This window comes from Crinia signifera, chromosome 2, assembly GCF_055691185.1.
Source record: "Crinia signifera chromosome 2, ASM5569118v1, whole genome shotgun sequence".
Lineage (NCBI taxonomy): Eukaryota > Metazoa > Chordata > Amphibia > Anura > Myobatrachidae > Crinia > Crinia signifera.
The window spans coordinates 27,225,836-27,241,832 of record NC_139218.1 but is presented as its reverse complement, the minus strand read 5'-3'; the positions used below and the strand labels follow the sequence as shown (position 1 = coordinate 27,241,832).

The 15,997-nt window shown below is 46.3% G+C and overlaps 1 protein-coding gene across 4 annotated transcripts in view; it reads left to right on the top strand.

Annotated features, from left to right (window-relative positions):
• Window positions 1-15,997, top strand: part of TIAM1 (TIAM Rac1 associated GEF 1) — a 244,461-nt gene that overhangs the window by 184,194 nt on the left and 44,270 nt on the right. For all 4 annotated transcript variants that reach the window (XM_083171844.1, XM_083171841.1, XM_083171842.1 and 1 more), the window contains one exon: window positions 8,808-9,020. In XM_083171844.1, the coding sequence (XP_083027970.1) occupies window positions 8,808-9,020 (213 nt within the window). The remainder of the gene's footprint in view (window positions 1-8,807; window positions 9,021-15,997) is intronic.

Sequence of the window (15,997 nt, the reverse complement as noted above, 5' to 3'; positions counted from 1 at the left end):
TAGACGGGGAGTGTAGTGACGGGAGGGACGTATACATCTACTTCTAGACGGTGGAGTGTAGTGACGGGAGGGACGTATACATCTACTTCTATATGGTGGAGTGTAGTGGCAGGAGGGACGTATACATCTACTTCTATATGGGGGAGTGTAGTGACGGGAGGGACGTATACATCTACTTCTGTACGGGGAGTGTAGTGACGGGAGGGACGTATACATCTACTTCTATATGGGGGAGTGTAGTGACGGGAGGGACGTATACATCTACTTCTAGACGGGGAGTGTAGTGACGGGAGGGACGTATACATCTACTTCTATATGGTGGAGTGTAGTGACGGGAGGGACGTATACATCTACTTCTAGACGGGGAGTGTAGTGACGGGAGGGACGTATACATCTACTTCTGTACGGGTGAGTGTAGTGACGGGAGGGACGTATACATCTACTTCTATATGGTGGAGTGTAGTGACGGGAGGGACGTATACATCTACTTCTATACGGGGGAGTGTAGTGACGGGAGTGACGTATACATCTACTTCTATACGGGGGAGTGTAGTGACGGGAGTGACGTATACATCTACTTCTAGACGGGGAGTGTAGTGACGGGAGGGACGTATACATCTACTTCTATATGGTGGAGTGTAGTGACGGGAGGGACGTATACATCTACTTCTATACGGGGGAGTGTAGTGACGGGAGGGACGTATACATCTACTTCTGTACGGGGGAGTGTAGTGACGGGAGGGACGTATACATCTACTTCTAGACGGGGAGTGTAGTGACGGGACGGACGTATACATCTACTTCTATATGGTGGAGTGAAGTGACGGGAGGGACGTATACATCTACTTCTGTACGGGGGAGTGTAGTGACGGGAGGGACGTATACATCTACTTCTATACGGGGGAGTGTAGTGACTGGAGGGACGTATACATCTACTTCTGTACGGGGGAGTGTAGTGACGGGAGGGACGTATACATCTACTTCTAGACGGGGAGTGTAGTGACGGGAGGGATGTATACATCTACTTCTATATGGTGGAGTGTAGTGACGGGAGGGACGTATACATCTACTTCTGTACGGGGGAGTGTAGTGACGGGAGGGACGTATACATCTACTTCTAGACGGGGAGTGTAGTGACGGGACGGACGTATACATCTACTTCTATATGGTGGAGTGAAGTGACGGGAGGGACGTATACATCTACTTCTGTACGGGGGAGTGTAGTGACGGGAGGGACGTATACATCTACTTCTATACGGGGGAGTGTAGTGACGGGAGGGACGTATACATCTACTTCTATACGGGGAGTGTAGTGGCAGGAGGGATGTATACATCTACTTCTATATGGTGGAGTGTAGTGGCAGGAGGGACGTATACATCTACTTCTATACGGGGCAGTGTAGTGACGGGAGGGACGTATACATCTACTTCTAGACGGTGGAGTGTAGTGACGGGAGGGACGGATACATCTACTTCTATACGGGGAGTGTAGTGGCGGGAGGGACGTATACATCTACTTCTATATGGTGGAGTGTAGTGACGGGAGGGACGTATACATCTACTTCTATATGGTGGAGTGTAGTGGCAGGAGGGACGTATACATCTACTACTATACGGTGGAGTGTAGTGACGGGAGGGACGTATACATCTACTTCTATACGGGGGAGTGTAGTGACGGGAGGGACATATACATCTACTTCTATATGGTGGAGTGTAGTGGCAGGAGGGACGTATACATCTACTACTATACGGTGGAGTGTAGTGACGGGAGGGACGTATACATCTACTTCTATACGGGGAGTGTAGTGACGGGAGGGACATATACATCTACTTCTATACGGGGGAGTGTAGTGACGGGAGGGACGTATACATCTACTTCTATATGGTGGAGTGTAGTGACGGGAGGGACGTATACATCTACTTCTATACGGGGGAGTGTAGTGACGGGAGGGACGTATACATCTACTTCTATACGGGGGAGTGTAGTGACTGGAGGGACGTATACATCTACTTCTGTACGGGGGAGTGTAGTGATAGGAGGGACGTATACATCTACTTCTAGACGGGGAGTGTAGTGACGGGAGGGACGTATACATCTACTTCTATACGGGGGAGTGTAGTGACTGGAGGGACGTATACATCTACTTCTGTACGGGGGAGTGTAGTGACGGGAGGGACGTATACATCTACTTCTAGACGGGGAGTGTAGTGACGGGAGGGACGTATACATCTACTTCTATATGGTGGAGTGTAGTGACGGGAGGGACGTATACATCTACTTCTGTACGGGGGAGTGTAGTGACGGGAGGGACGTATACATCTACTTCTAGACGGGGAGTGTAGTGACGGGAGGGACGTATACATCTACTTCTATATGGTGGAGTGAAGTGACGGGAGGGACGTATACATCTACTTCTGTACGGGGGAGTGTAGTGACGGGAGGGACGTATACATCTACTTCTATACGGGGGAGTGTAGTGACGGGAGGGACGTATACATCTACTTCTATACGGGGAGTGTAGTGGCAGGAGGGATGTATACATCTACTTCTATATGGTGGAGTGTAGTGGCAGGAGGGACGTATACATCTACTTCTATACGGGGAAGTGTAGTGACGGGAGGGACGTATACATCTACTTCTAGACGGTGGAGTGTAGTGACGGGAGGGACGGATACATCTACTTCTATACGGGGAGTGTAGTGGCGGGAGGGACGTATACATCTACTTCTATATGGTGGAGTGTAGTGACGGGAGGGACGTATACATCTACTTCTATATGGTGGAGTGTAGTGGCAGGAGGGACGTATACATCTACTACTATACGGTGGAGTGTAGTGACGGGAGGGACGTATACATCTACTTCTATACGGGGGAGTGTAGTGACGGGAGGGACATATACATCTACTTCTATACGGGGGAGTGTAGTGACGGGAGGGACATATACATCTACTTCTATATGGTGGAGTGTAGTGACGGGAGGGACGTATACATCTACTTCTAGACGGGGAGTGTAGTGACGGGAGGGACGTATACATCTACTTCTATATGGTGGAGTGTAGTGACGGGAGGGACGTATACATCTACTTCTATATGGTGGAGTGTAGTGGCGGGAGGGACGTATACATCTACTTCTATATGGTGGAGTGTAGTGACGGGAGGGACGTATACATCTACTTCTATATGGTGGAGTGTAGTGACGGGAGGGACGTATACATCTACTTCTATATGGTGGAGTGTAGTGGCAGGAGGGACGTATACATCTACTACTATACGGTGGAGTGTAGTGACGGGAGGGACGTATACATCTACTTCTATACGGGGGAGTGTAGTGACGGGAGGGACATATACATCTACTTCTATATGGTGGAGTGTAGTGGCAGGAGGGACGTATACATCTACTACTATACGGTGGAGTGTAGTGACGGGAGGGACGTATACATCTACTTCTATACGGGGGAGTGTAGTGACGGGAGGGACATATACATCTACTTCTATACGGGGGAGTGTAGTGACGGGAGGGACGTATACATCTACTTCTATATGGTGGAGTGTAGTGACGGGAGGGACGTATACATCTACTTCTATACGGGGGAGTGTAGTGACGGGAGGGACGTATACATCTACTTCTATACGGGGGAGTGTAGTGACTGGAGGGACGTATACATCTACTTCTGTACGGGGGAGTGTAGTGATAGGAGGGACGTATACATCTACTTCTATACGGGGGAGTGTAGTGACTGGAGGGACGTATACATCTACTTCTATACGGGGGAGTGTAGTGACGGGAGGGACGTATACATCTACTTCTAGACGGGGAGTGTAGTGACGGGAGGGACGTATACATCTACTTCTATATGGTGGAGTGTAGTGACGGGAGGGACGTATACATCTACTTCTGTACGGGGGAGTGTAGTGACGGGAGGGACGTATACATCTACTTCTAGACGGGGAGTGTAGTGACGGGAGGGACGTATACATCTACTTCTATATGGTGGAGTGAAGTGACGGGAGGGACGTATACATCTACTTCTATACGGGGGAGTGTAGTGACTGGAGGGACGTATACATCTACTTCTGTACGGGGGAGTGTAGTGACGGGAGGGACGGATACATCTACTTCTATACGGGGGAGTGTAGTGACTGGAGGGACGTATACATCTACTTCTGTACGGGGGAGTGTAGTGACGGGAGGGACGTATACATCTACTTCTAGACGGGGAGTGTAGTGACGGGAGGGACGTATACATCTACTTCTATATGGTGGAGTGTAGTTACGGGAGGGACGTATACATCTACTTCTGTACAGGGGAGTGTAGTGACGGGAGGGACGTATACATCTACTTCTAGACGGGGAGTGTAGTGACGGGAGGGACGTATACATCTACTTCTATATGGTGGAGTGAAGTGACGGGAGGGACGTATACATCTACTTCTGTACGGGGGAGTGTAGTGACGGGAGGGACGTATACATCTACTTCTATACGGGGGAGTGTAGTGACGGGAGGGACGTATACATCTACTTCTATACGGGGAGTGTAGTGGCAGGAGGGATGTATACATCTACTTCTATATGGTGGAGTGTAGTGGCAGGAGGGACGTATACATCTACTTCTATACGGGGCAGTGTAGTGACGGGAGGGACGTATAAATCTACTTCTAGACGGTGGAGTGTAGTGACGGGAGGGACGGATACATCTACTTCTATACGGGGAGTGTAGTGGCGGGAGGGACGTATACATCTACTTCTATATGGTGGAGTGTAGTGACGGGAGGGACGTATACATCTACTTCTATATGGTGGAGTGTAGTGGCAGGAGGGACGTATACATCTACTACTATACGGTGGAGTGTAGTGACGGGAGGGACGTATAAATCTACTTCTATACGGGGGAGTGTAGTGACGGGAGGGACATATACATCTACTTCTATATGGTGGAGTGTAGTGGCAGGTGGGACGTATACATCTACTACTATACGGTGGAGTGTAGTGACGGGAGGGACGTATACATCTACTTCTATACGGGGGAGTGTAGTGACGGGAGGGACGTATACATCTACTTCTATACGGGGGAGTGTAGTGACGGGAGGGACGTATACATCTACTTCTATACGGGGCAGTGTAGTGACGGGAGGGGCGTATACATCTACTTCTATACGGTGGAGTGTAGTGGCAGGAGGGACGTATACATCTAATTCTGTACGGGGAGTGTAGTGATGGGAGGAACGTATACATCTACTTCTATACGGTGGAGTGAAGTGACGGGAGGGACGTATACATCTACTTCTATACGGGGCAGTGTAGTGACGGGAGGGACGTATACATCTACTTCTATACGGTGGAGTGTAGTGGCAGGAGGGACATATACATCTACTTCTGTACGGGGAGTGTAGTGACGGGACGGACGTATACATCTACTTCTGTACGGGGGAGTGTAGTGGCAGGAGGGACGTATACATCTACTTCTGTACGGGGAGTGTATTGACGGGAGGGACGTATACATCTACTTCTGTATGGGGAGTGTAGTGACGGGAGGGACGTATACATCTACTTCTATATGGTGGAGTGTAGTGACTGGAGGGACGTATACATCTACTTCTGTACGGGGAGTGTAGTGACGGGAGGTACATATACATCTACTTCTGTACGGGGAGTGTAGTGACGGGAGGGACGTATACATCTACTTCTATACGGTGGAGTGTAGTGACGGGAGGGACGTATACATCTACTTCTATACGGGGCAGTGTAGTGACGGGAGGGACGTATACATCTACTTCTATACGGGGCAGTGTAGTGACGGGAGGGACATATACATCTACTTCTATACGGTGGAGTGTAGTGGCGGGAGGGACGTATACATCTACTTCTGTACGGGGAGTGTAGTGACGGGAGGGACGTATACATCTACTTCTATACGGGGAGTGTAGTGACGGGAGGGACGTATACATCTACATATATACGGTGGAGTGTAGTGACGGGAGGGACGTATACATCTACTTCTATACGAAAAAGAAAAGAAAGACCAGCGCTAAGCAATCTGGACGTAATTAAAACCCAGAATGTGTTACCAGTATTTCCACTAATGCTGCTGTTTTTTGGGACTGCTCAATAGATCCCAGTAAGAACAAACAGAAAAAAAGAAAAAAAACTGCGCAAAGGGAAACACTAATAATCAATAGAATTTATTATATACAATAATAAATGTGCATATGGTATGTGGCCACAACCTATATAAAATTAGGACATAAAGTACATCCCCATAAAAATGAAAAAAAAAAATAAACATATAAAATATATATATAAGATATAACAACTGAGTAGCACAAATAACGCACAATAACCAAGATTAGTATGTGTCTCTGCTAGTTAGTAATGCAGGTTAGTGGATTAGTTGGTTGAGAACTTATATGTTAGATCCAGAAATTCCATATAATCAGACTGATGTGGTTTTACTTAGATGAAGTTAGTAAAATTGCAGCATGCAAAAGGTGTTATCAGCATCAGAATGAGTTACCGTATATAAGTTGCCTGGCCAGACAAAAAAAAGGAGATTGTAAAAAAATGGGTATATACCTTTGGAGACCTGTGGTAGATTGCAGTCTCTGATGCCTCCCAGTTGCTAGAACTGAATTTCCATATTGGGTGCAACTATATCCGGAGTATGTGACACCAGTGGCTGTAGATATGAATAACAGGTCCCCTCAGTGCAGTATCAAAAATCTTCAGTGATCAGGAGAAATGGAGATAAGTCTCTAACGCGTTTCCCCGCCTGCTGTGAGCGTCGGCGGCTTCCTCAGAGAGAGAGAGAGAGAGAGAGAGAGTATATCGTGCATCTTCTATACTATACTTCTATACGAGGCAGTGTAGTGGCGGGAGGGACGTATACATCTACTTCTATACGGTGGAGTGTAATGGCAGGAGGGACGTATACATCTACTTCTATATGGTGGAGTGTAGTGGCAGGAGGGACGTATACATCTACTTCTATACGGTGGAGTGTAATGGCAGGAGGGACGAATACATCTACTTCTATATGGTGGAGTGTAGTGGCAGGAGGGATGTATACATCTACTTCTGTACGGGGGAGTGTAGTGATAGGAGGGACGTATACATCTACTTCTAGACGGGGAGTGTAGTGCCGGGAGGGACGTATACATCTACTTCTATACGGGGCATTGTAGTGACGGGAGGGACGTATACATCTACTTCTGTACGGGGAGTGTAGTGACGGGAGGGACGTATACATCTACTTCTAGATGGGGAGTATATTGATGGGAGGGACGTATACACCTACTACTAGATGGGGAGTATATTGATGGGAGGGACGTTTACATCTAGATGTATATACGGTGGAGTGTAGTGACGGGAGGGACGTATACATCTACATATATACGGTGGAGTATAGTGACGGGAGGGACGTATACACCTACTACTAGATGGGGAGTATAGTGATGGGAGGGACGTATACATCTACATATATACGGTGGAGTGTAGCGACGGGAGGGACGTATATATCTACTTCTATACGGAGGAGTGCAGTGACAGGACGGACATTTGTGCGTTGTTACTGCAGGCCAGTAACAATGCCCTCTGTCGTCCTGAATCTACAGACGAGGGAGCGCATCATTATCTAGGGCCAGAATGGCTCCCGCTGCCGCTCCTCCCGCCGGTGTGTATGCACTTGCCTATGCCAGCCCTATGCTGGGTAATCACGAGTAATATGTACCCAACTTAAGACCAACTCGATTATGTTGAGATCAGGGCTCTGTGCTGGCCAGATCAGAATATTAACTTTCTTCACACCTGCCTAAAATAGTCCTGTAACTAAAGGTGTTGCTTTTTTTTTTTTTTTTACGATAACACTCTTTTTGGCCCTTCCCAGTTCAAAGTATCGCCCAATGTGTGAGTCACAAACAATGCTCAATCTGATCGTTTATAACCCCCCTACCCCCATCATCTATGCATGTATCTCAGTAGGGGGATCGGGTGACATCACTGAACGATACTGTTAAAAAAAAATTGTCTATCCACTCCCTGATTCGTCCGGAAGCACCACCATTATTGTTACACATAGTGTAGGCTAGGTGCCATTTCTCACTGATGACTAGCAGCGCGCCAAGCTTACACACGCTGCTGGTGGAACCGGACTGTCCGCGGGGGAGGGGCCAGTATTTGCAATTTTCCATTAATTCAATTTGGGATCAATCCAATGCCTTTATATACATCCAACCCTGCAGAAGTAGATGACTAAAGCACCCAATAAGAAAGGATTTTACAAAATGTCACCCCCAAAAGGTGAAAAGGGGTAAAATGTGTTCTCCATTATTCTTTTTCTTTGCTTACTGACGGTTAATCGGACCCATTATCCCGGGGCAATATTCCTGTTGAGGGTGAATTAAAAGCGGTTAGACATTTTTTTATTTTTACATGAAAGAATTGTTAGTGGTTTTGCCTGAAGGAAAGACTAACAATGTCGTTTACTAGGAAGTATTTCAAAATTAAAATACTTGAACTTCTGTAGCGAATCCACCTGTGTAGGAGATAAGAACCAGCGATGTTCAGTAATGTGCGTTTCTGTTCCCCTTACATTAGGGATTTGTGCTGCTAGCCAGAAGGGTACTGTACCTGCCCTCCGCCTGGATTACCCAGGCCACTGAGAAGCTAACATTATCGTATCGTATCTGTGTCATGCCACCGCTATATACTCTTGTGGCACACATAACTCTGAGGACTGCACTCACTATTGCCAAGACTAACCGCTCAGGATTACGCTGCTAGTCTTACCATGTCAATCTCTGCCCCTTTCAGGTCTGAAAATAGGAGATGAGATCATGGAGATTAACTCCGCCACAGCCCGGGATCTGAATTCTGCCATGTTGAAACATGTTCTGGCCAAGTCCTTACTGTGCCTTAGCGTCCGCACCTGCCCGGACTTGGAGGAGACTCAGGCTCTGAGAGTCTCCCCGCCACGGAGATCAGAGGCGGACTGCAGTGATTTCAATCTCTTCACCAGCAGCCGGGGTAAGTTCTATACATTGTCGTATCACCCCTGGGGGGGGTTTCCTAAGTGCCAGGTGTGCAATTGCTGATAAATGTAGTGCCCACTGAGTGCACTAAATTACATCCAATATTTAGCATTAATCATGGCGTCCAAATTTACACATTTGAGAGCAGACCCCTGTAGCGTCATATACAGTACAAGCTGAGTATCCCTTATACGAAATGCTCGGGACCACAAGCATTTTGGATATGGGTTTTTTTTCCAGAGTTTGGAATTTATTAATTTTTTCCATACTTGCCTTGGTCCACCAGTGGTGCCCTGATTGTCCCCTGACGTCCACTGTGTCCACAGCGGCCTTCAGGATCCTCTTCAGCGGCATCTCCGGTCCCAGGAGTGCATTGCGCGAGTGCGTGGGCGCGCCGGTGACGTCACCGGTACATTCGTGCAATACACCCCTGGGACCGGAGATGCCGCTGAAGAGGATCCTGAAGGCTGCCGCGGACATCGGGGGACAAGGTTAGAATGAAAAAAAGGGATGAATATTTTGGTTTTTGTAATACGCAGATAAGGGAGACCCGACCTGTATCAGTCAGCAGGCTACTGGCTATTACAGATGTATATCTCTTCTCCGCACTCTATAGGTCGCATTACACATAACCCGTGAACTCCATGTGACTCTGTAGTGCTGGGCATCTCTGCGTCTGACTTGATCCATTAAAATGCATATTATTCGCAAAACAGAGCCAAAAGGATGCACAAGCAGCTTCTGCTGATTAAAATAATATGCAGCATGAGTATATTCTGTGACTGCAGCTCTATAAGTAATGGATCATTAGTGTTTACCAGGAAAACACTATACAATACCATTTCGTATATACAGATACAGCCGTTTATCAAGCAGGATGTCTGTTGGTGCGAGTCTACAAGTGTAGAAGCTCATTCCCCTGTATTCCTTATGTGACATTTCTAGTACAGTTATTGGGGACAGGAGAGGGAGTCTGGGGAAACGGAAGCTGCTTCTGGGATCTGGAACACTGGGAGTGTGAATGTGAATACGCTTTTCATTTAACATTGTACAGGTGACCAGTGTAGGGAATAGAGTTGCAGCAGGAATGGGCCTATTTGGGTAACATACTGGTTGTGGTATTGTAGCTACTAGATCCCCTTCGCTGGGAGTACCTTTCCCATCATGCACTGGGTCCACATCTTCTTGGAGGGGGACTAGTAACCTGTGGCGACTGTTGTGAGCCACCATGCCCAAAGTGTGGCGAGCGTACAATGCAGTTGAAATAAAAGAAAATAATCTACACCAAACCTACATTAGACACAAACAATGAAAAAAAAAACGCTGTAAGGGCATTAAACCACTTCTGCCCTCACCTGACATCACATCCTGGTCCTTTCAGAGAAGGGGAATTAGTCAAAACCGATATGCTACCTCCTAATTAGCTTTTTATTATAGATTTTAGGACATGCCTCACAGCCACCCCGATTTCTGCCGGACACTCCAGTAGCTATGGCATTTGTCACGGTTTGACAGAGGTTGGCATGCAGTCAGGCAGCCACACCCACTATGACATGGACACACCCCTAATGTTTTAGTAACGATGGAACTAAGGCAGTAAAGAAGTTTGCATCTAAATGTTTTCTTCCCAGTGACGTTGACTTAATAAGTGCATTTTGTGGCGTACTGAGGATAAAATATACCAATATGCTTATGTTTACCCTGCATTTTTTTTTTAAAGCGTTCCTTATCCATACGCTATTTAGGTGAAGAGTAACCTTTCTATAACGACCTCCTTGTAGTTGGTGTTTATGTGCAGATCTCTACTTCCTTATGAACGATTTAAAGGATTTTTACAATAACGGTTGCCAGGGAAACACTTGTGTTTAACCACCTGCGGCTTCTGTCAAGATTTCATATTTACTTTCTTAGAAATACAAGAAACAATATTAATTTGTTGCCTCACTGAAACCATCCTGGTAGAGTCATCATATGTAACGTTTCATTACGAGTGTGGGCGAAACTCTATACGCAAACATCACTTTTAAATAATATAGTCAACAGGAGTGGAGGCCGGGACAAGGGGGGGGGCGGAGGAGGAGACAGCTGATCTGAAGGTGGGGGAACAAGAAATCTGCTGCCGAAATAATTCGGAAAGCACCAATGATTGATTTATTTATTTATTTTTTGGTTACCTGTATAGCAAGATCTACCACATAATGATGTCATACAAGGGGTGGGGCTTATCGGCTTCAGCTTACGTGTCATGGCACGATGTCCATGCACTAGCTATACGCACAGGGACAAATGGCTGAACACGGTTCCAAGTCACTGATGACAATTACTGCAACTTGGCTTACACTACAGGCTGCTGATACGTTTCCATACTGTAGCAGCGATGCCTTCTCTGGAAGTCTGACCTGCCAGTCAACCAAGGCAGTCCCATTTGTTACCAGGTGTTACCTCCCTCCGGGATGCCTCTATGGACTGCTTTTTGTGCAGCCTATAGAATTTGGGATATGCGAATGTGCACTACCGAGGCCAATACTGCAAATGTGCCTGTCCCGTTGCCTGTCAACTGCAGTGTGTACAGGCGCCGGGACTGGGATTTAGTTCCTGTAGGCTGCTGCTGAAGCAGCCCATAGAAGCTGGGGGCCAGCGCGTGTGCAGTACCGAGGACACGACACCGTGGCGGGGGCAGCAGCAGAAGGGACCAGCGACGGGGACCAGCATCGCAGCCAACAGCAGCCCCCTCCTACACGGAGGAAGGAGCCGCCACTGATGATGACCATTGATTATAGAATACCAGTTGGGCCGGAACACCAGTATCTGGGTGGGCAGGATGTATTTGATTGTATGTGCCAAGTCCTGAGTTTCCCGGCTATAGAACACTGTGACACTGAGCTAATACACTTGTGAGGATGTAAAGAAAACTTGCACCAATCAATGACTTATAGATAAATAAGAAATGTAATTAAAAATAAATATCTGGTGTCGTACACTGCGGCATTCAAAAAGGATTTGTAGATGTAGTAGTGTGTATTTTTTATTGCATTTCCACTGAAGCGCCGCTCATTGATTTGTTACTTTTCTACCATCGCAGCAGGTTCCTCTGTGCAGTATCACAGGTGTCTGCATTAGTATGTGCTATTGATTAGTGGGTGGTACATTCCTATTAAAACTGCAGTTTGAGTTCTGTTACTTATCATTTATCACATCCATTATTCGTACACCAGGTTTGGCTACAAAATAATGAAACTGGGCTTGTCCTGTGTGGGGGACCATTGTCCTCCGACTATCACAAAGCAGTGTTACCCCTCTCGAACAGGTAGTTTGCTGTCACGTATCGGTGGAAGATGTTAAGTCAGTGGTTCCCAAACTATGTGCCGTGCCACCCTAGGGTGGCTTTTGCGGACTTGCAGGGGGTGCCCTGGATTGGTGGTAGTCCATGATCAAATTTAAGTTCTTTATGGCCAATGTACATTAATAGCCAAAATGTGGACAAACGGAAGTTAATCCTGTCCATTACCACATAACTGACCCTGAGGATGTAGATGGAGAACGTTCCTGAAGACTTTGCGCATCAGAAATGAAAATGTGGGAAAAACGTAGAATATTTGAAGTGACCGTTGGCCCAGCACCCGAATGATGGCAGAAATGGTAACATCGCCAAAGAAAAGAAATTCAAGGGGCTCTGTAAGAATACTTAACCTCTATTCCCACCATCTACCCCCAAACCCTAACCCGCTATACCTGATGTATAAGTATTGCCCGTAGTGCCTAAACTAAGCCACTCCCAATCGTAACCTCCCCTAATGTGTAAAGCCCAATCACAGCCACCCTTCTAAGTGCCTAACCTTAACCTCTTGCTGCACCCCCCCCCCCCCCCTCTGCCAGCCTAACACTAAGCTGAACACATCCCTTAGCAACACGGCAATGCGGTCTGAAAGTTCCGACGCGGCATATTGCTGAGTCAGTGTCATCACATGGGGCGGAGCTGGGCGGCGGCGCATCATCGGGGGCTCGGGAGGAGGCAGTACTTGGAGCTGACAGTGCTGCCTCCTCCATACTGTGAACGGGACACGGGTCGCTCGACCCAGGCACCCGTTCACACTGCACTGGTCATAGCCATGTTCAACCCTGGTCATTACCAGGGTTGAACACCCGTGTTGCTTGACCCGTGGTGGCCTTTTCAGACCGCACCTTGACCCGTGTTGGGGCCGCAAGAACACAGCAATAACCCGGGTCTAGAGTGCGGTCTGAAAGCGGTATTAGGGACAGATGTACTAAGATCTGAAAAGAGATCCAGGAGTAGATGTACGGAGAAGTGATAAATTGCCTGGTACTATAACACCGACCAATAAGCTCCTGGGAAAGAAAGTCCCAACATTTCGGATAACTATTCCTGAGACTCCTGCGGGTAATTACACAGATGGGAATGTCTGGTGCCAATCCCAGATAATGTCATGGACTTTATGGTTTCCTGAGAGTTTTCCGATTCCTCAGACAGTGCGGTTATCTGGCACTCTATAGTAACAGCAGGAAATGCAGGATACGAGCTTCGGCTAATGATGGCGTTTCTCACGGCGCAGCCGTCCAGCTGTTGGACTCGGAAGCTGGTAGCGTGGACAGTAATTGTGCCTTACAACAATGCCCCTGGGGCCGTGCAGAGGAAGTGGGATATAATAGTGAGGAAGACGGGTGACAGCAGTGATCACCAGACGTGCACAGAGCAGAGGAAGTGTGCAGGATCAAGGAGACACTGCGCGTGGCCAATAAAAGCACAGGAAGAGACATAATGTCCAGAAATAACTCTATTAAAGTCATATAGAAGGCCTAGGCTAGTCTGTGCCAAGGGGGTGCAGTGTTAACTATTAATATATTATCAGTATTATGGCATATTCGACATCCCAAAGGCCTGCATAGTTATTATTATTATAATTTTATTTATAAGGCGCCACAAGTGTTTCGCAGCACCGTACAAAGGAACAGTACAGGGAGACAAAACTTGGCATAACATTGAAAAAATAACGAAAATATAGTACAAATAAAGAGCGCCACAGTTCAATACACATTACAGCTTAAATATAGTTAGTGAGGACTCAATTAACATACAACTAGAGGCTTGAGGCCAATGATGGAGATGAGTATGCAGACGAAGATGGTCACTGAGTGTTGGAGTATAGGAGAGCTGTGAGTGAAATGTGAAGAGAATTGGGCTTTGACAACAGGAGGGAAGAGGGCCCTGCTCAGAGGAGCTTACAATTTAGTGTAGACATTCAACAGTGTAGACTGCCCAGCTATTGCCCGACATTGCACCGGTCTCCCACATGTTGGTCTGCGTCCTCCGTATATCATTTCCTATAGTGCCCGCATAGTCTGCCACCCAGTGACCCCAGGAAACACTGAGTATACTAGTATCACAACGTACCAGTGTTTAGCTACACTCATTATATGCAGGATGAACAGCAGTCATGATGTCATCAGTCACGAAGTCAAGTCGACATCATACTTTTTTTTTTTGTTCCCGAGAAAATTCAAGACAATACAGGTCAAAAAAACCTATTGTACAGTGTGGAAATAACAAAACCTAGTGATCAGTACATTATTTGTATATTGTCTGTATCAAATAAATCATCAAATATATGCCGTATAAAAATACAACCTCGGGGGAGGTATGAATTAACCGTGAATCGAGGGAAGGGGGGTGGGGGGAAAGATATCCTAATGTTATAATTTTTCTTACCTGCAAAATGACGACAGTCAAAAATGTTGACAATAGAAAGTTTAGGTTGAGAGTTAATTGGATAATTTAGAATTCTGAATGGTGTATAGGTCTTGGGTTCCATTCCCAATACGACACAAACTGTGTGGAGTTTGTATGTTCTCCATGTGCTTGTGTTCAATTCTTTCAGGTATTTCTGTACAGAAATTAAACCTACTGTGTTAGAGTGTGTGTGTGTTCATTTCTTTCCCTGCCTAACATGTATGTCAGTTTTATTTTAAATCAGTATAATGCAGTTTTCATCTAGACTTTGCTGTGACTGATAGTACCTTTGCCATCCACTAGAGGGAGCAAGTAAGCCACCTGTCTAAAATTTTCAGTCCACGCTTATTGTGATTTTTGGTTGGAGAGTTCTATACAGTATTATACACTTAAAGAGGTGGTGAAACATATTTTTGCCATTCCATTCTTTGTTGCAGATTTATTTTAGATTGCACCCTGGTTTATTCCTTTTGTTTTATGGGTCATTCTGCCCAACTATCTTAGTGGCCGCTACAACTCTGGCCCCAGTTCAACTCCATGAGCAGATTCGTGTGTCGTCCCATTGCTATATAAAAGACGGTGAACCACACCATCGAGAGTTAAATCATTTTCTGAATGTATGGAAGACCCGGCATAAATTGGGCTCATCATTTCTGAGACCGGCATTTTAATAGTGTAGAAGAGTTTTCCTTCTGATTTGCTACAGTGAATAAAATGAGCTGTTTCCTAGGAGACCGCACAATAAAATTCAGTCCACTTCACTGCAAGGCATTCAGGAGAATGAACCTGGCTTGTTTATGTGAAGAGTGGGAGTTACGTACTGACTTCTTAGGTTCATTTATTCAAATTCTAGAAACATTTTAATTTGCTGTCACTGTAGTTACTTAACAATAGAAAATAGACGATCGACAAGCATCTAGTATTCCTGGGTATGTGGGCAGCTGTGTACGCTATGTTCTGGATTCACTTTTGTTACTGAGACCTATATAGTGCAGGATTTATACATGTTTGCTATATATTATATAATGTATAAGTGTGCCTCCTTGATTCCACAATGACCAGTACGTTTTTGTTTGTATTATACTTGCACTCCGAACAATACAGTAATATGCACCCTCCAACTGCACTGTCCAGGCTTACTGCTCCTGGCCAATGGTGAGTCAGGTGATCCGATACCATTTGTGTTGTGAGCTGTGATTGGGCACTTGGAGCATTCATTATACCTG